This window comes from Capra hircus, chromosome 26 (genome assembly GCF_001704415.2).
Source record: "Capra hircus breed San Clemente chromosome 26, ASM170441v1, whole genome shotgun sequence".
Lineage (NCBI taxonomy): Eukaryota > Metazoa > Chordata > Mammalia > Artiodactyla > Bovidae > Capra > Capra hircus.
Genome location: NC_030833.1, coordinates 3,160,483 through 3,179,258, shown reverse-complemented (window position 1 = coordinate 3,179,258; position 18,776 = coordinate 3,160,483). Strand labels below are relative to the sequence as shown.

Genomic DNA, 18,776 nt, shown 5'->3' with positions numbered 1-18,776 from the left:
GCAGAAAGCATGTTCCCAAATGGAACCTGTGGCCCACAGACTGGGACTGGTGCCACAGAGTCTTCTTCCAGCTTCCTAGAAGGATGGACTGTTTCTCTGTCACCTACACTGAGGATGGGACCCTGTGCAGAGGACACTTGGGCAGATGGTGGCTCCTGCACCCTCCTGCCTACCTCATGGGGCGAGGTCTGACATCTCTGTGGCTTCAGCCCTAGCCATTGGAAAGTTTGATGCTGAAGCTCCAATACTTTGGCCACCTGATGGGAGGAGCTGACTCGTCGGAAAAGTCCCTGATGCCAGGAAAGATTGAAGGCAGGAGGAGAAGGGGACGACAGAGGATGAGACAGTTGGATGGCATCACCAACTCAATGGATGAGTTTGAATGAACTCCAGGAGATGGTGAAGGACAGGGAGGCCTGGTGTGCTGCAGTCCATGTGGTCGCAAAGAGTTGGACATGACCGACTGAACAGCAACATCCCCTTGCAGGGCATCCCCTTTCCCTCCTCATGGCCAAGGCCGGTTTCCTGTGCTGAATCTCAGGCTGGAGATCACTGTGGTCACATGGTGTGAGCTGGCGCTGGCCCTGGGTGCTGCCCCTGGGCACAGAACCATTACAGAGACTGGTGTCAGTGCCCTGTCTCGATACCCTGTTTATAAGGTAGAAAACCCCCTTACTCGGTGAATTCAATTGAGTACCATCTTCCTTTTGACAGCGTTTACCTTTGTTTACTTCTTAATGGGTGAAATATATGAAGATACTTTCTAAATTTTAAAGTACCAAACACAGATGGGAAAAAGGCCAAGGGTGTATGATACCAGCTTATATGCTTTGTTGAGGGTCGTAGCTCTGTGAGGTCTTTTCTGCAGGGAGATCCTGCCTGATTCTCTTCATCCCTTCACTGACTGTCCAGATGCTCCACTTGAGGCCGTGATGACTGACAGGTCACTATGATGTCATCTTTCTATAAGCCCTGGACTGCTATCAGTTATGTTTTAAATGTTGTAATTAAGAGTTTGAGACTACTCAGCTATCTTTGAGAGGAAGAACCTATCTCCTTCTCCAGAGAGATAATTAATTCTTAGAGTATATGGTTTTTGAAGAATTTACTGTAAGATAAAAGACTAGTATTTTATTCTTGCATTTATTAGTATTTAATCAAATGGAAAGTGCACTTTTGGTCTGGAAATCTTGGCTTCAGCCACGGGATTAGACTGAATTATTGTTTAAAGAGTAAAAGGTATAGAATTAAATGTCCAAGTTATCAAGCCACTGATAGGCTTTGGGCATAATGTAGCTAATTCAGAACATAAAATTTCCTGCCTTGGGTTAGTCGTTCAGCAGCAGCAGTGTGTGTGTCAGTGGCTGCTTGGCCTTGCGGTGGGGATGGTGTCTGTCCCTCCAAGAGCCTTGTGCCATCAAGGCTGGCTCGTTCTCGGCCGCCGGAGCGTGTCTGGAACATAAGACTCTTCCATTTGGGATGCAAGTCATCAATCACAGCGCTCTTCTCACCCGAGAATCCTTCACCGCAGAAACAGTCTGCAGTGGATTCTTTATTAGGGATAAAGAGGCCCTAATCCGGTGGTCCTTAGTGGTGGCCAGTCTTAGCACTCTTGAAGACCTAGTGGCTGGTTTTTCTAAGCCAGTACTTAAGAAATTCCAGAGAGCTTTGGTACCTACTTCTTGCTCGAGGTTGTAGTGTCAGAGACAGGGTGGGGGGAGCATATGCCATCAAAGTGGATCTTGGGATTTATTTATTAGCAGGTGGGAGAGAAGGATCCGACAGGACAAAAACTGGGACAGTCTGATAATCACTTACGTACTTTGAGGTCAGGAGGTGGCAGACTTTTCCTAAAATAAACTGTATGGTAAATGTTGCTGGCTTTGCAGGCTGTATGGTCCTATCACAACTACAGCTGACCCTTCAACAACATGGGGGTTAGGGACACCCCCACCCCGACCCCCCATCCCACACAGTTGAAAATCCGAGCATAATTTATAGTCAGCCCTCCATATCATGGTTCTGCATTCACCATTTCCACCAACCAAGAGTTGTGCAGTCCTATAGCATTTACTATTGAAAAAAATCCGCGTATAAGTGGATCCACATGGTTCAAATCAATGTTATTCAAGGGTCAGCTGTACTCACAAGAGCTTCTGTAGACAACACAATGAGCCTGGCTGCATTCTACTGAAACTATTTATAGACTCTTAAATGTGAATTTCATGTCATTTTCGCACATCCTGAAGTGTTTTTATTTGGACTTACCCCAACCATTTTAAAATGCCCTGCACCCTGCCAACCCCGATCATCGTCAGGTGCACAGCCTCTTCGCCCACCCGTGTCCCTGCTCTTTACTCTCAGCCCTTCTTGGTGTTGAGCACCTTGCCTTATTTGTGGAATGCACCCGGGAAATGATGCTTTTGAACTGTGGTGTTGGAAGAAGACTCTAATTTAGAGTCCCTTGGACTGCAAGATCAGTCCTGGGTATTCTTTGGAAGGAATGATGCTGAAGCTGAAACTCCAGTACTTTGGCCACCTCATTCATGAGAAGAGTTGACTCATTGGAAAAGACTCTGTCGCTGGGAGGGATTGGGGGCAGGAGAAGGGGACGACAGAGGATGAGATGGCTGGATGGCATCACGGACTCTATGGACGTGAGTTTGAGTGAACTCTGGGAGTTGGTGATGGACAGGGAGGCCTGGCGTGCTGCGATTCATGCGGTCGCAAAGAGTCAAACACGACTGAGCGACTGAACTGAACTGTACTGAACCCAGGAAAGGCTGATGAAGGGTGGAGTCAGGGATTAATTGTCTGCAGCTGGTCAGTGGGTCCTGGCGGGACATTCACTTTGGGCAGGGATATTACTATAGTCCTCCCCAAAAGCCACCGTTGACTCATCTTCCAGGTGTGGGGATGTGCTTCCTGGCTGTTTGCTGGAGCCGTCTCTTGAGGATTTCGGCAGAGCCTGTTATGGAGTCTGGATCTAACTGTACTCACTGTGCTGTATGAATCAGTGCAAACAGGGATTGGGTTATTGAACCAGGGGACAGAATTATAGTGAGTCCCCTGTGGAGGCTCATTACATCAGCGACACAAAAAGCAAGTGTTTATAACATACAGGTTCTATCCACACACAGGTGGGAAACTTTATTGACTAGAACGTCTTTCTCCTGGCTTGATTGCAGACAAACCTCTGATACTTTGATACTCTGGGGTTCTTCGTGGGTGAGGACGATTCTGATTCACATCTTGCTGTCAGGAAGACAAGTGTGAGAGCTTTGCACTTCCCCACCAGCCCTGCTGGCCCAGCTCTGCGGTGGCTGCAGCCCGCGGCCTGTCCTGTCCTGCTCTGCAGCAGGCATCTCTTGGGTTTGGCTGCTTTGCCAGATTGAAAAGTGTTTCTCTCAGATCTTCCCGCCTGTTCTCACATGTTTCTTATTCTCTTAAGTCAGTTAAACTTTGCCCAACTGTAGGGGTGGGTAAAGAATGAGGTTATTTTCTGCTATGACATATTTAAGCTGAAGCTTCCCAAGACATCACAGTTGTTTCAAGACCTGACACTTCATTGTGAGCACCAGCCTGCCACTCTCTCCTGGAGCTCCGTGACAGACTGTCACCGTAGAGCCCGGGACTGAGTTGGTGCCTCGAGTCGTGGAACGTCTTCAGGTTGTGAGGCGGGGGCTGTCGGCAGGGTGCGCTGAGGACCCGTGGGAGGCCGCCAAACCCCCAGGGGTGACGCGGGCCAGAGCTCCCGCCATCAGACCTCCACACGACTACTTTCCTCGCGGATGTTCACATAAGCAGTCCTAACGGTAGTTAAAAGTTAGGGAAAAGGTGGCATTTTTTCATTTTTTTTCTTCACAGTAAGTTATAAGCAGCTCATTCTCTGTCCTTACCAACGTTCAGGATGCCACGACTGACGCGGGGATGCTGTGAGATTTGGGGAGTAAGGGGCTCAGGTGTCAGTCTGTTGCTGGGATCCTGTGGGTGCTCGGGATCCTGTGGGTGCTCTGGATCCCTGCCCACCGGGCCACATTCTGGGCACAGGGCACCGTGGCTCTGGGTTCTCGTGGGACTCGGGGTTCACATGAGTCTCTTGCGTCCTCACGGGGACTTGAGGTGCCTGTGAGACTCGGGGGTTTCCTCAGGACTCAAGCTTCCCACGAAGTTTCGGGTTCCACAGGGCACTCAGGATTCCCTTGGGACTCAGGGTTCACGTGGGACTTGGCGTTCTCGCGAGACTCTGGGTCCCGTGGGTTGGGCGGCGGTGGACGCAGAGTTCACGCGAGATGTGGAGTTCCCGTGAGAATTGGGGTTCTTTTGAGATCTGGGGTTTCGTCGGGACTCGGGGTTCCCGCGAGACTCAGGGTTTGCGGCGCTGCAGAGTCGGCTGTTTTTCCTGAGGTGAGTGCCCGGAACCCCAAGGGGCGTCTTATAACAGCGTAGGGTGCGCCTTCTAGTTTAAACGGGCAGGAAAGGCCAGTCAGCCTTGAGCGCAAGGAGCTGTGGAGGGGGGCGTTCGCGGCAGGGCCCGCTGTGTGCGTGCGCCTCCCCTAGGACGGCTGCGGTCAGCAGCGGGGTGTCCCGCAACGCTGCCCTGGGAGGCCGGCTCCTGTGCGGCCCACAGCCCTGGGGGGCCTCCCCGCCATGGCCGTCGCTCCCACCTCAGGAGCCCCCAGGTGTCGTGCCACCTCTGGAGCGGCGAGGGGACCTGGGACCGGGCGTGAGCGGCCGCTCAGGGTCACCTGTAGCCTCCCTTCCCCTTCTCGGGGCCCGGGCCCTGGCGTGGGGGCTGAGCCGGCCAGACTCTTAGGCCGCGTGGGACCCCGAGGACCAGGCGGCAGGCTCGCCCCGGCCGAGGAGACCTGTGGTACGCCTGCTGCCCTGCTGGCGCTTCGTGTCCGCCCAGTGCTGGCTCCCCGCCGAGCACAGAGGCCCGGCCCGTTAGAGCAGAGGAGGAGCTAGAAGGAGGGGTCGTCTTGCAGAATTAAGACTTCCTGGCTGCTTTTCCAAATCCTGCTCGAGTGGCTGTGGATGCAAAGTTCTCATCTTGCCTCTGACTGTTTGGGCTCCTCGCGGGAGGTCTGGGCCTCATTCTTCTTTGTAACCTGCTTTCTCTGATCATTGGGGCATCTGGCCTTCTGGCTCCTGGTACACTAGTTATTCAAGAATAGCTCTTCCTTCGCCAAGTATTCAGATGTTCTCTGAATTGCCAGAAGAGGGGTAAACAGCATAACCTGCTGCAGCTAACACCTTGGAATGGAGGTTCGCCCATCTTTCACCCAAAGCCCCCTGAGAGGAGGGGCCCTGGGGGCAGTGGCTGGTGCTTCCTGGGTCTGGGAACCCAGCAAGTGGGAAACATCTTTGAAGTCTCCTTTTTCACCCTAATAAAAATGTGGTTTTCGTGCATCATTCTCATTTCAGTGTTAAGTTTTTCTTCCCTGAAATTAATCAGCTAGGCAGGTGTACAGTGTTTCACTTGTAGTCTTGTGTGTGTAGGCCCCCCTGTGTACCCGGAGAGCGTGTACACTCAGATGTGAACATGCTGTGACCTCAGCCTCTCACTTCACTGCAGGTCTGTGTAGATTTGAGTCTGGTCTGCAGTGCTTTGGTTAGTAGGAAAGCTTTGTAGGGAATATTTTTAATAGTTGTCGCTGATACACTTCTGAAAAGACCTTTATTGTTCTCTCTGTAGATAGTTCTGGTATCATGGACCGAGTTTTGGCAAGATGCAGAGGTATTTTAGCTGAACTGTTAGAATGGATATGTGTGCAGTGATTGTCACTTTGGTATTGTACCTGGAAATATTTTTCAAAAATGCTTGAAGTTCCAAGAAATTTCTGGAGTAGTTTGTTAAGCTGTACATGTGTTAGTTTTATGCACTTTCTCTGTGGTCTGTTTCTTTTACACACACACACACAAATGAGTTTGTATTCCAAGTGCTCCCTAATTCCTGTGTATTCGCACAGATTCACAACAGTTTCTTTTACACACACACACGAGTTTATATTCCAACTGCTCCCTAACCAATTCCTGTCTATTTGCACAAATTCACAACAGCCTTTGAGCTTCAGAACAGAAAAGCAGTTATCTTCCTGCATGGTGTATACCTTAGTTTGCTAACAAGAACAAAAATGAAAACTTTAGAAAGGAGAACTGAGTTTTAAGTATACTTTAAAAGTGTAGATGGTGCCTCTTTTTATTCTAGAAATGGTGGTTTTAAAGACCAGTGAACAAATTTCCTAAACATCCCTCTAACACAGCAGCTCTGACAGGCAGGCATTTTCTCAGCTGTTTTTATAACATGCAGCTTGTAGTGGGTTGTTGAGATGACTGGTGACACTTATTCAACAAGAAGCACCTGTGGGTGATGCTGTGGGGCTAAGCTCCGCCCTGGCCCTGACCTCCCAACCCTTGTTGTGATGAGTATTCTTCAAGACTAAAGTGTGGTTAATCAGGATGGTGCTGTGCCATGCAGGGCCGGCTCCAGTGATGAAAATGAAAAAAAGCACAGATCCCATGTTCTGAAAGTCTGTATAAGCTGGGAACAGGCAGAGCTCAGTATTTGTGGGACCCCCACACCAGCAGGTTTCATTTGAAAGCCTAGCCGTGTATCTGTAATGCAGAACCTTTCATGTCAGGGCCATAGCAGAAGGCTTTGGGGTGATTTATTTTTTTAATTATGAAGATAAACTTTATTTTTTAGAGCAGTTGCAGGTTCACAGCAAAGTTGAGCAGAAGGTACAGGGAGTTCCCATACACCCCTGTCCCTCCTCACCATCACCCCCAACACACACATTGATGCGTTTGTCCATTGTTCACGTCAGGGTTCACTCTGGGTCTGGTGCTCCCCACGGGTTTGGACAGCTGTATTCAGTGTAATGTCACGCAGCCTCCAGAACGGTTTCCCCACCCCGGAAGTCTGTGTTCTGCTCTTCTGCCCTCTCTCCCCAGCCCTGGGAACCACTGGTGGTGTCACTGTTTCCACATGATTGGAATCACAGGGCGCGCAGGCCTTTCAGGAGGCTTTTCCGTCTTCTTTCGCTTAGCAACATTCGTTTAAGTCCCTCTGTGCCTCTCCATGGCTTGAAGCTGCATTTCTTTGCAGCGGTGACTAATAGTCCCTGGTCTTGGGCAGCACTTCAGCCGCTCACTAAGCCAGGAACGTGTTGATCGCTTCCAGGTTTTAGCATTGTGAATAAAGCGGCCATAAACATCCATTTGCAGGCTTTTGTATAGACGCGAAGTGATGTTTTTGCACAACTTTTGAATCTGTTCTAAATTTGATATACCAGGTGGCAGTGCCAGTATTTTGTTTGGTAAAATCATTTCAGCCAAATTGAAGCCTTCTTCTTGGTTGTTAGAGCATAATTGAGCCGTATTTTGACTCTTTTGATGGAAAGTGACCTGGTGAAATTCCACGGTGGAGACCCCCGCCTGGTGGCACTGTGAGCTGGGTCTTAGCCACTGGCCTGGCTTTTTCTCTGGTGTTTTCCTTCTTGACTCACACACCTGGTGGGGACCAGTCCTATCCACTTTCTTCTTCACCCTCTTTGGCCAGGCTTATTAAGAGGTGATCGGTAGGGGGTTTTCTCTCTTCTTCTCTCTTGTAGGGGTTCTACATGTTTTTTTCCTAGTTAAAAGAATCCCTCACACCTGATAGTTAGGTGGGCTGATCTTGAGTAACGAGGACAAAGGTGCTTCCCTGATGCCTTTTTTCTCGTCCTCTGTTCAGCAGGGTGATTGTAAAACTGGTCATCTTTTCGTGATGGCTTTGTTGATGTCAGAAGGAACTGGAGCTGGGTTGCGCCCCTTTCCTACATCAGTTCTCAGTGCCAGCGGGCTCCCACTTCACACGCATAGCAGATGGAAAGGCCGGGAGGCCTGAGATGTGGCTCCTGGGGCAGCCTGGGCTCGTCTGTGGGCTGAGCACTGGCTCGGGGGCAGCCTCAGGAGCACGTCTGAGCTCCATGTTTGGGCACTGCGAGGAAGAAGGCAGGCAAGGTTTCTTTTCCTAGCCTCTCTCTGGTCGTTTTCATTGTGCAGGATACCGATACTAGAAATGATTAAAAGTGGAAGGTAGAGGACTGTGAAGATGGTTCTGGAAGGACAGTGTTTAAACAGGCGTGGCCGGCCTGGAATGCTACAAGCAGAGAAGGAGAGAGACAGCTTGTTACTGGGTTTCTTGCTTTTGATATAGTGGGAACCCGGCCGCTGGCGCCAACTGCTTAATTCAGAACATTAAATACCATTCATGTTGAAAGGGAGATGAAACGAAATTCACTTAGTTTTTTCAGAGGTCTCCAAATAGCCATGAAAAATCAATTTTTTTCTGCCACCAATTAATGTCAGCCACTCTGTGGCTTTAGGTGGCTGCCATGATGATGCAGGGAGCTGGGCCTGCCAGGCCTCCAGGCTGGGGTCACGGGCTTGTGCTTCATGGGAGTGGAAGGGGGGGCTGGCTGGCTGGCTGCTTAACCCCTTCTGTGTCCTAAACGTGGCCTGTGGTGCTGTCCCCCTGAAAGCGTGTGGGCCTGGTTCTACCTGCGGCTGGGGGACTCCATTAAGGAAGTCAGGTTTCCCACCATGTGAGCAGGCCCCTTGTGGCTCTTGGAAAATATTCAAAGAGCTGGCTTGTCACAGCCTCCACAGGACCCTGTAGCCTAGCTCTCAGATCACATGCGTGTGGGTTTGGCGCATTGGAAACTGATGGTGGGCTTTGGGTGGTGGGTTTCCTCCCGTCCTCCCATGGGGCTCCCCAGGCCTCCACTTGGCTGCTTCTGGAAGAAGGGCCTGCAGATCGCCGTTGCCAACACAAGCCCCTGTTTTCCTCAGCTGTAAAGCTGTTGTTTAGGAGTAACGATGGCTGGGTGGTACAACTTTTCCTCCTCTTTCTGGCTTGGAAACCAGCATGGCCTGATGTTACTGGAGCAGATTCTGTTATGAACACATCATAACCCTGTGGGGTGGTTACAGCATCCCAGACACCACACGCCCCTCCCCTGCTCAGGAGGCTCTTGGGTCCTCGGTGCTTCCATTTGTCCCCCTGCTCCTGTCCCCACAGGAGCTACTGCCGTGGGCTCCCTCTGATGTGGGTCCTTGCCGTCCCGTGTCTGCTGCCTCCCGAGCTCCCAGCCACGCTGTGCTCCCTCTGGCTCAGGGCCTTAGCACGGCAGACCTGCCTGCCAGGAATGCCCCCTCCTTCACCCCTCCCTCAGGAAAGGTGACTCGTCTTTTTGTGTAGGCAATCTTCCAGGAAGCCTCTGGCCCTCAGACCCCAGCCTGTCTTTAATCCTGGAGTTCTCCTTCTGAGTTCTCACATCAAGTATACTTGACTGATTTGGATAATTAGCTCATTTATTCAATTTTAGGGACCAAACGACGGTCTCTAGGACCTGAGTCATGTTTACCAGAAAGAGACAGGATATGCGCTCATCCTGCCTGGCCAATCATGTAATGCCAGCTACTCCTGTAACTGAGACAAAGAACTGCCTGTATATAAGCCGCCATACTCCTTTGTTCGGGGCTCTTGTCAGAATCCCTTGTGTGGGATGAGACTTGGGCCCTAGCGCGCTAGGAATAAACAAACTCCCTTCTTGCGTTTGCAATACTGTGGTGGACTTGCTCTCTCGGTCGGTTCGGAGATACGGGCTCGGAGCATAACATTCAACAGTTATTTGCTGAGCACCTATGATGCATTCTAAGTGTTAGTATACAGCGTCAGCTCCCTTGGTGGCTCAGACGGTAAAGAATCTGCCTGCAATGTCGGAAACCCAAGGTTTGATCCCTGGGTTGGGAAGATCTCCTGGAGAAGGAAATGGCAATCCACTCCAGTATTCTTGCCTGGAGAATTACATGGGCAGAGAAGCCTGGAGGGTTACAGTCCATAGAGTCGCAAAGAGTTGGCTATGAATGAGAGACTACACTTTCACTTTTCAAGTTGAAACAGGAAATCCTCACAACCTTGGCTTGAAACAAACAGCTCTCCCTTCCTCACACAAGGAGAAGTCTAGCCACAGACAGCACTGGTGTGGTAGGGGCCGCAGCGTCGGGGCTAGGGGCTCTCCAACCCGTTGCCTTTGCTTCATGTTTATCAATGGCTGCCACGGCTCCAGGCATCACATGTGCAGTGTCAAGAAAGGGAGAAAGGGGAGGAGATGGTGCTGGCCATGTAAAAACTTTTTTAAAGTTAAAACAAGACTCCTCAGCAGACTTCTCCTTATTCATTGGCCAGAGTTGTCACATAACACTTGCTACCTGTATTGGAGCTTATATTCTAGTGAAGGCAACATATGGCAAATAAAATAAACCTAGTATAATTTTACATGACACAAGTGCTATAAAGGAAAAAGATGGAAAGGATGGATGAAGGAGATGGACTGTTTTAGGAAGATTTCTCTGAGACAGTGGCGTTTGAGCAGGACTGTGAACTAAGAGACTGAGGCCACTGTGCCAGAATGTGAAGGGAAGGCGTTTCAGGCAGCATGCGTGGCAGGTGCAAAGGTGCTGAGGCAAGAGCCATGTCTGTGTGTTGCAAGGCGCGGTAGACGTGGAGTGGATCGGGTTCGCCAGCCAGGGGTGAGGTCAGGCAGGAAGGGAGGGCCCCAAGGTGTTGGGGGGCTGTGCAGGCCTCATGTGTAGGAACTAGTGACGGGAAAGGAGATGTGATTTCTTTCTTGGATCTTTATTTTATCCAACTTTTTTTTTTTGAGATCTGGTTGTTTTGGCTCTGCTGGGTCTTCACTGCTGCGCACGGACTTTCTCTGGCTGTGGCGGGTGGGGCTCCTCTCTCCTGGCGGTGGCTTCTCTCATTGCAGAGCGCAGGCTCTGGGTGTCTGGGCGTCAGCAGTCGTGAAGCCCAGGCTCCAGAGCGCAGGCTGAATCGTCTCCTGGACCAGGGATCAAACTGGTATCCCTTGTGTTGCAAGGCAGATTCTTAACCACTGGACTACCAGGGAAGGACACCCCCCCCCCATTTTTTTGTAAGTCAGATACAATTTCATACCCCAGAGTTTTTATTTTACAAAGAAAAGTAGTAACAGTCCTTTGTTTTATGGCTGTGAGATTGAGACAGTGGTAAATGTAGAGCATCTGCTGACATCATCTGTATATTATGTTGAATTTTAATACAGTTTTTATCCTTGTAAAAGAATTTCAGGTTTACTGTAGAAAACTCAGAACATGCAAGTAAGAGATGCAGGTGGATACTTTAAATCATTCTACCGTATCTATATGGATAGTCTAAAATACGCTTTTACTTCAGAGCACTTTTGGATCTAGCTGCAAAGATCGTTTGGCAGGATTTGCCCTCTGTGGGCAGTCTTCCTCCCCCGGTAGACCCCGTTTGTCTTACTCCAGTTGTGCGCCCCTGAGCCTGGGGGCTCATGCGTAAGGGCACCCGAGTATTGTTGAACATTCACTATTAACCCTTACTCACAGCGCGTTACGCAGGCTGCCTTCTCTCCCGCACGGGTTGAGCTCATTGTCAGGCCTCGAACTGTCTCCATTGTCTCCACCGCAACTCCCAACCTCCGTGCTCAACCATTCTTTACACAGCAGCCAGAGGATGTCTTTGAAAAGGCCAACCTGGTGGATTTGTCCCCAGTGTAAAGCTCTGGGGCACCTCAGGGACAAAGCGAGGCTAGACGCTGATCCATGGAGGCCACGTGTCTGCCCGCGGTTCTCTCTGCAGGGGCTGGGCCTCCTCCCCGGCCCCCAGCTCTGCTGCTGGGCTCTCCACCCGGCCTGCTTCCCACGCACGCCTTCTCACCTGGCCGGCTCCTTGTGATTCCAGTCTCTGCGTAGATGTCACTTTCTCCAGACCTTCTCAGCTGTTCCCCTGCAGCAGGTGGCCTTGCTCCCCTGGGGCAGCCACCCTCCCCACCTGGCAGCAGCCTGGCCATGAGTCCTGCCTGGCTGCCAGAAACCTGCTTGGCCCTAGGCTTGGTGCTTGGGCCGTGAATGTTGGAGAGTCCGCAGTGAGCAGCGTGTTTCCTGGGTCTCGTTCCCTTTGCAGCTTGCTTGTTGGGGTCACAGTCACGGTCTTCTCTGGGCTGGCGTCCGTTGGTGGGATTCCATCTCAGAGCTGGAGGTGGGTTGGCTTTCGCGGCCTGGGGGCGTTGCTGTGGGGTGTTGGGCAGGTCTGTTGTGCTTACAGGGCTCAGGATTCCGTCAGCTTCTTTGTGCCACCATGTGCGTGGCAGCCCCGTGTGTGTCTGGCATTGTTGTTTTCCAGACGGCGCCTCCCACCAGCCTGTGTTGAGACGCCCTGGCTCCCTGACGCGTTCGCCTGCTATTGAAACCGCGCCCTTCTTGCTGCCTGGTTCCAGCCTCTGAGGGTCCCTCCTGGTGTCTGTGACGCCCCTGTCTCTCCTGCTGGCTTCCCCCCACCCCTCTGCCAGGCCTGCCAGCTCCACGGGACCTATAGCACGCCTGCTATTTCAGCCTGGGCTTCTCTTCAACACACACTCCACGCCAAATGGCCCAGCGCTTCTGTCCTGGGGACACATTATCCATTACATAGTAGGATTCAGTATTCAGCTAATTTTTACTCTTGCTCATGGAAGGACTCTGTGCGGAATGTCATGGTTGTCTACAGGAAAGGAAGTTTTGCACAGGCTTCTGTGGAGTCTCAAATGCCATTTCTGGCAGAGTTGGTGTAAAATATTGTAAAAATTGCAGCTTTTCTTTTTCTGGCAAAGTAGCCATCGGTGGGTTATGGTTCATTATCTCTGACGAGCAGGGTGCTGCTAATGGGCCTGAAAGCCCAGAGGCGCTCCTGAAAGGACAGCCAGGCTGAGGCTGGAGGGGCTGGGCCGCGGGTACCAGGCCCGAGTCCTCGGGGAGTCCTTACATTCAGGAACACGGAGGTAGGCTGTGATTTCCATCCTGTTTACCCAGTAAGGAAGTCGAAGGAGCTCACTCCCTCAGACTTCACGTAACTACACGATCCGCTGCGTGGATATGGCTGGAAGTGACCTGCCACTTGTTCAGAACTGAGACTTTGAACTTGCCAGTTATTCCTATTAAGAACGAGCTACCCTTTGCTGGTTCTTGGCATGATTGTGGTTGGCCCCCCGCTCTGTGCAGGCTGGCGGAGCTGGTTCTGAGAGTGCAGAGGCAGCCGCGCGCGGGCTGTGAGTCGAGCCCCAGGTAGTGGTCCGGGGCCAGTGTGGTGTTGCGAGGTGTGTGCCGCTGCAGACCACAGGCAGCGCGGCGGCTTCGGGCCGAGCTTTGGAGTCCTTGTGGCCCCTCACAGGTGGAGGAGCTGGAGCGTGTGGCCATTACTCGGTTCAGAGGCAGCCCTTCCAGCTCAGGAAGCTGGCTGGCTGCCCTTTCCCTGCATTCCAGGTCAGTGGCCTCTGAAGTGCAGCCAGTCTGGGCTGTGCTTAGGAACCTGGCCTGACCTGCAAGGCCCTTCTCCCAGAGGAGTGAGGGGCCTGAGCTCTCTTGTCCTCCCAAGTGGGGGAATCCCTCGTGCCCCCATGCCCCAAGTCACCTTCGTTGCCTGCCCCTGGCTTGCTCTGCACACCTGGACGTGTCTCTCCAGCCTTTGCTTGGAGTAACGGTGAGGGTTGGGTGTGTGCCGAGCAGGACAGAGGTCTTTCCAAATGCAAGAGTACCTGGCCCACCCCATTCTTGGCTTTTCCCATCTTCTCCAGGGGGGCCCACAGAATACCCTGGTGAAGTTGGTGAAAACAGGATTACCATTCCTATCTTATTGTTGAGAAGGTTGAGGCCTGGGAAGGGGAGTGGAAATTGCCGTTCGACCTTTCTCGCGGTTGGCGCTGTGCCAGTCTTACTTTCTGTAGCAGTGCTGGTCCGTGTCCTTGAGGGGGGCCGACACGGAAAAAGCCCTCCTGGCAGCTGTCCTTCTTCCTGGACACTCGACACAGGTGCCACGGGCCTGGCCCCACGCCAGCTCTGAGCTCCTGTCTGGGCCTCGAGTCCCGGGACACGTGAGAGGGAGCCCGGGCAGCAGGGCGCTGACAGTGGCCGCAGCATCCTGTTCGCTGGCGGCGGTGCCCTTGGGGCCTGCCGCGTGCCTGCAGTCCCCGGCGCTCCCACAGGTGTATCCTGAGGCTTGGTGCTGCCTGTGGTTGGACGGTGGCCAGTCTTGGTTCCTACTGTTTTCTAAACTTCTTCCCAGAACTTCTGTGAGTCTTTCAATAAGTTGCTTTTGTGCTTAAATTAGCCAGTACTGGTTTCTCGTGCCTGGAAGCAGGAGTCCTGCCTGCGAAACAGCCTGACGGAGGCCAGTGCTTCTGAGCAGGACTGGGTAGAGGGCAGGGGTCGGTGAACAGTTGGCGAGTACTTGTAGAAAAACAAAGCTGCTTTCTTCTTATCCCTCTAACGCGCCTTTGAGCCTGGGGAGTGATGCTGGAGCATCGTGCGGTTTGGGGAACGCCACTTGACCTCTTCAAGGCATGGCTTGTTCTTCTGTCCTGGGCTCTTGGGAGGCAGAGGTGGCGATCAGCGTGGCCTTACATAGAGAAAGAGCAGCTGGCCAGGTGGCGGTGGTCAGGCTCTCTCTGGCCCCGTGGCTGCTGGCTCCTGCCCCACGTTTTGTGAATTTGTGGTTATGTAACAGCTGAGGTCACTTACAGCCCCTCACGCGCAGTACCCTGTCTAAGCACCACCTGAGACGCCCTTGTGGCTGCCTGATGGCTGCGTCTGCTGGGTCAACCTTGGGAGGAGAGGCTCCAGCATGTCTGCTGCTGCTGCACCTGCTGTGCCAGCCTGCAGAGAGTAAACATGTCTGCAGTTCCTGCAGCTCTTCAAGTTTTCTTCCAGCTTCCCTGCTCTCACCTGGCCTACCCTGGGTTCAGCGAACAGAGATACAGCAAGAGACGTTAGGAGCAGGTGGAAGGCACAGGGAAGGGAGAAGAACCTGGGGCGAGAGCGGCGGAGGTGTGCTGCAGTTTCACAGTAGGGCAGACAGCAGGCTGCATGGTGTAGACTGCATGGTCGGGGAGGGGTAGTTTCTGGTGTCCACGCCCGGGGACTGGAGCCCTCAATGCGTGTGAGGAGCGCCTGTGACTTAGGGCTGCAGGACAGCCAGTTGGCTCAGCCCCTGGAGCATGAGGGCAGCCACGGCCAGCAGCCTGTAAATGGCGAGCATGGGTGTATCCCAATAAAGCTTTATTTACAAAAGCAGGTACTGGGCTGGGTTTGGCCCATGGGCTGCAGTTTGCTGGCCCTGCTGTGGCCCCTTCACGTCGTTAGCGTTTTAGCTGAGAGGTGGTTGGCCTGGGAAGAGCCCGAGTGTAATGAGTGCCGGGAGCCCTTCCTCAGGGAGGTGAGAGTTGGTGGGGGAGTCCTGGCTGGTGGGGTGGAAATGAAGGAGCTGACAGTGAGAGGTGAGTGCCTGCGGAGGTACAGCTGGTGGGGCACACGGGGACGCATCGCCCAGGGCGAATCCGGGTCTGGGTGAGGGCAGGGGTGGGTGGAAGTGATGTGTACAGGAGATTTTGTGCAAGGTTCCAGTTTTTGTCAAGTTCTTTTGGCGTGTTTTCGGGACACACAGGTCGAGAGAGCAGGTAAGCAGGTGAGCTCAGAGGGAGGCCTTGCCCTGGAGCTTGGTGTACCCTAGACCGTTGTGGCTGAGGGTGGAGCTCTGGAGAGAGGCGTGTTAGTAGAGGCGGGGCAGGGGTCCATGCGGGGAAGAAGCAGCCCAGCGCCGCTCCGGGCCGGGGGGGGCTTCCCGCAGCTCTCACCTCTGGAGTCAAGAGTTGTTTTTTTTTTTTAATGTCAATTGGCCTAAACCATGGTCTTGGCTTCTTGCTGCTCTTAGTACAGCTTTTCTTTCTTGTAAACCTTTGCTGAGTTGACCAAAATTAACGTCCCTCAAAATTCACATGGATGATACATCATAGGATAGCTGTTGTACAATTCTTTGGACAAGTTCTTCCTGACCCTCCTGATCGCCACTAGACCCCCCTCCGAAGCCCTTCTCCTGAAATGGAGAAGGTCATGCAAAACGTCAGAGACACAGATCTTGTTCCCAGCTGTGTCCCTCCTGTTTTAAAAGGTGAGAACGGATGAAGGGCTGCCCTATTGCTAAAGTCCTTACATTTTGGATCCCTTTAAAAATTGAAAAGAGGGACTACCCTGACAGTTTCCAGGTGGCTCAGATGGTAAAGTGTCTGCCTGCAATGAGGAGACCAGAGTTCAATCCCTGGGTCAGGAAAATCCCCTGGAGAAGGAAATGGCAACCCGCTGCAGTTTTCTTGCCTGGAGAATTCCATGGATGGAGGAGCCTGGTAGGCTCCAGTCCATGGGGTCACAGAGTTGGATACGACTGAGCGACTTCAGTTTGTAGCTAAAATTTGTGTGCTTTCCAGAGCGAAAGCTCTGTGTTTCAGTGCGCATCTACCCAGCCAGCCACCTGTTAACACAGAGGCCATTGTGTAAGAGCGGAGTTAAACTGCACTGTTTCTGTAAGTTCACTCCATAATGCTCTATTGTTAAATATACTTTATTCAAAATATCACATGGTTCATCTTCAGTTGTCATTTAAAAAGTTGTTGGTAATTGTTTCATTTTAAATAGTTTTAGAGTCTATTTAAGAGGAGCTTTAATTTCATCTTTGACTATGCATTGGTTAAAGATAACTGAGAAGAAAGGGAGATAGAAATTTAAGGAAACGGAAGGAGAATGCACTGCTGTTCTGTGTAATTACGGTAATTTTCTGTCTCCAAAGTAACTGTGTTATAAAAATGACACATTATAATTAAATTCAAAAAACGGGGAGGAAAGCTTCAGAAGATGTCTTATGTCTTAAATAGCTGGGGCTTCTGTTTGCTTTAGGAGTGACCACACGCTTTCACATGGGCTCAGCTGCAGTGGTTGTTCTCTTTAGGTTCTTGGGAAGATGGACGAGACCTGTGAAATGAAATACAGAGTGATGGACAGCCCTCTGGGGAAGCTGGAGATCTCTGGTTGTGAGCAGGGTCTGCATGGGATAAAGCTGCATGGCGGGAAGACCCCAGACACTGGGTGAGTGAGCGTCCTGTGTGACACCCATTACCTGGTATGTTTAGAGCGACAGAGAGAATGTGGTTATTGCTTGTTCACCATTGACCACAGGGTAACACAAGCCACACGCTACAAATCACAGAAATTAGCATCTCACTAGAAATGGTGTGGCCATGATTGTTATTTTCAGCATCTGTGCTTGTTGCCCAGGAACCTTCCACTTTTGATTAACCGTAGCAGCATAACCTGTAATTAGAAGCCCCAAGACATATTAATATGTACGTATACAGAGGTACCGTGAGCGTTGAACACTTTGATTCTTAAAGCAAGTAGGCTAGGGGGATCCCTCTGGAAATTTGGTGACAGGGAGCTGCTTGCCTAGTCTTGATTTTTAAATTGGGACCAGCCTTCACTGTTCATCAGCTTGCCAGGTGAGTTTTATCCCAGAGTCCTGGAATCGCTTAATCGGGAGCCCCAGTGGGGCTCTTGGAAATGGTGTCTGATGTTGACGTGTGTGTGTGTGGCTGAGGGGAAGGGTGGAAAATACCCTTTTCAGAGGAAGTTTAGCATGTTACTGTTTCTAATGGAACTCCCTTCTCCCTTTTTTTGAATGCTCTCTGGTATTTTCTCTAATTGTAAAAACATAAAGTTAAAGCACTTTTTAATGTTTTCTTGTGAAATGTAACATTCCATTTCCTTCATTCATTGATTGTGAATAGCAGTTGTATTAAAATTGCAGTTCTTTTTATTTCTGACAGAAGAGGGGGAAAAACCACCCACTCCTCTGCCCTGTGTTTGTCTTAACTGGCTAATAAACACAGTTCCAGGAACGTTAGATAAAGAAAATGCATAAGAAACATAAAAATTGATTTCAATGGACCCCTGTCAGAGACGGCCGTAATGAGCACAAGTGCAGTAATAAATATCAGTTTCCGCCGCCTCTGTCAAGATTTTTCCTGTAGAGCTGCATGTTACAATCAATAGTCTTTTTTTAAGACCGAAAAATAAGCAAACCTTTGAACTGTATGAATACAGTCTTCTCTATTTCTATGAGAACCATCTGGCTGTAGTGCTCAGAAAATCACAGGCACCAAATACTTTGTAGAGAAAATGTCATTTTGTCTTTTAGCATGTTCATTGCACAGTAAATCACAGAAATTTTGTGCTGAATTCTTTTTTATTTTTTTTAAAGACACAGTGAATTTGGGGAAGAAAAGGTAGGAGGGAAAGCACCTCTTAAAGTGCCCCAAGTGCCCATTCCCAAGTGTGAGAGCAGAGGGAGGACGCGGCTTAGCTTTGCTTCTGCCCTCTGTGCTTGCTACATCGAGTCAGGATCAGGCTGGGCTGCAGAAAGCAAGCTCCTCCACCAAGGGCTTCGTGAGATGCAGCCCATTTCTCTGGGGGAGAAGCACGGGGGGGTGGGCAGTAAGCTGAGTCTGCTGGGAGATGGTCCCTGGAGTCCAGCCCCCAGCTTTCCCCTCGGCATCTGCAGGCTGGGCTCTGGGTGCGAGGTGCCACAGCCCGCTCCTGGGAAGAGCAGGGAGAGGAGGGGAGGACCTCCCGTTCCAGAGCAGCCCTGGCTCCTGTCTTACTTCACTGGCCATGCCAGGCTGGAGCATGGAGGTGGTTGGGTGCTGGCTGAAGTTAAGGCTTCGACATGGAGGTGATAGGTGTGTGTGTGGCGGGGACAAACCAGGGGTCTGTTACATGTGGTTAATTTTGAGGGAGGGGGAGTTCAGAATTAGAATAGCATAAAAATTATCTCTGTGAATACTGAGAATTAACAGTTTCATTTA

At 51.3% G+C, this 18,776-nt stretch overlaps 1 protein-coding gene across 1 annotated transcript in view; it reads left to right on the top strand.

Annotated features, from left to right (window-relative positions):
- MGMT (O-6-methylguanine-DNA methyltransferase) overlaps window positions 1-18,776 on the top strand; it is a 265,021-nt gene that overhangs the window by 33,803 nt on the left and 212,442 nt on the right. Inside the window, exon 2 of the mRNA XM_018041611.1 lies at window positions 16,865-17,001. Coding sequence (XP_017897100.1) covers window positions 16,877-17,001 — 125 coding nt within the window. The 5' untranslated portion in view covers window positions 16,865-16,876. The remainder of the gene's footprint in view (window positions 1-16,864; window positions 17,002-18,776) is intronic.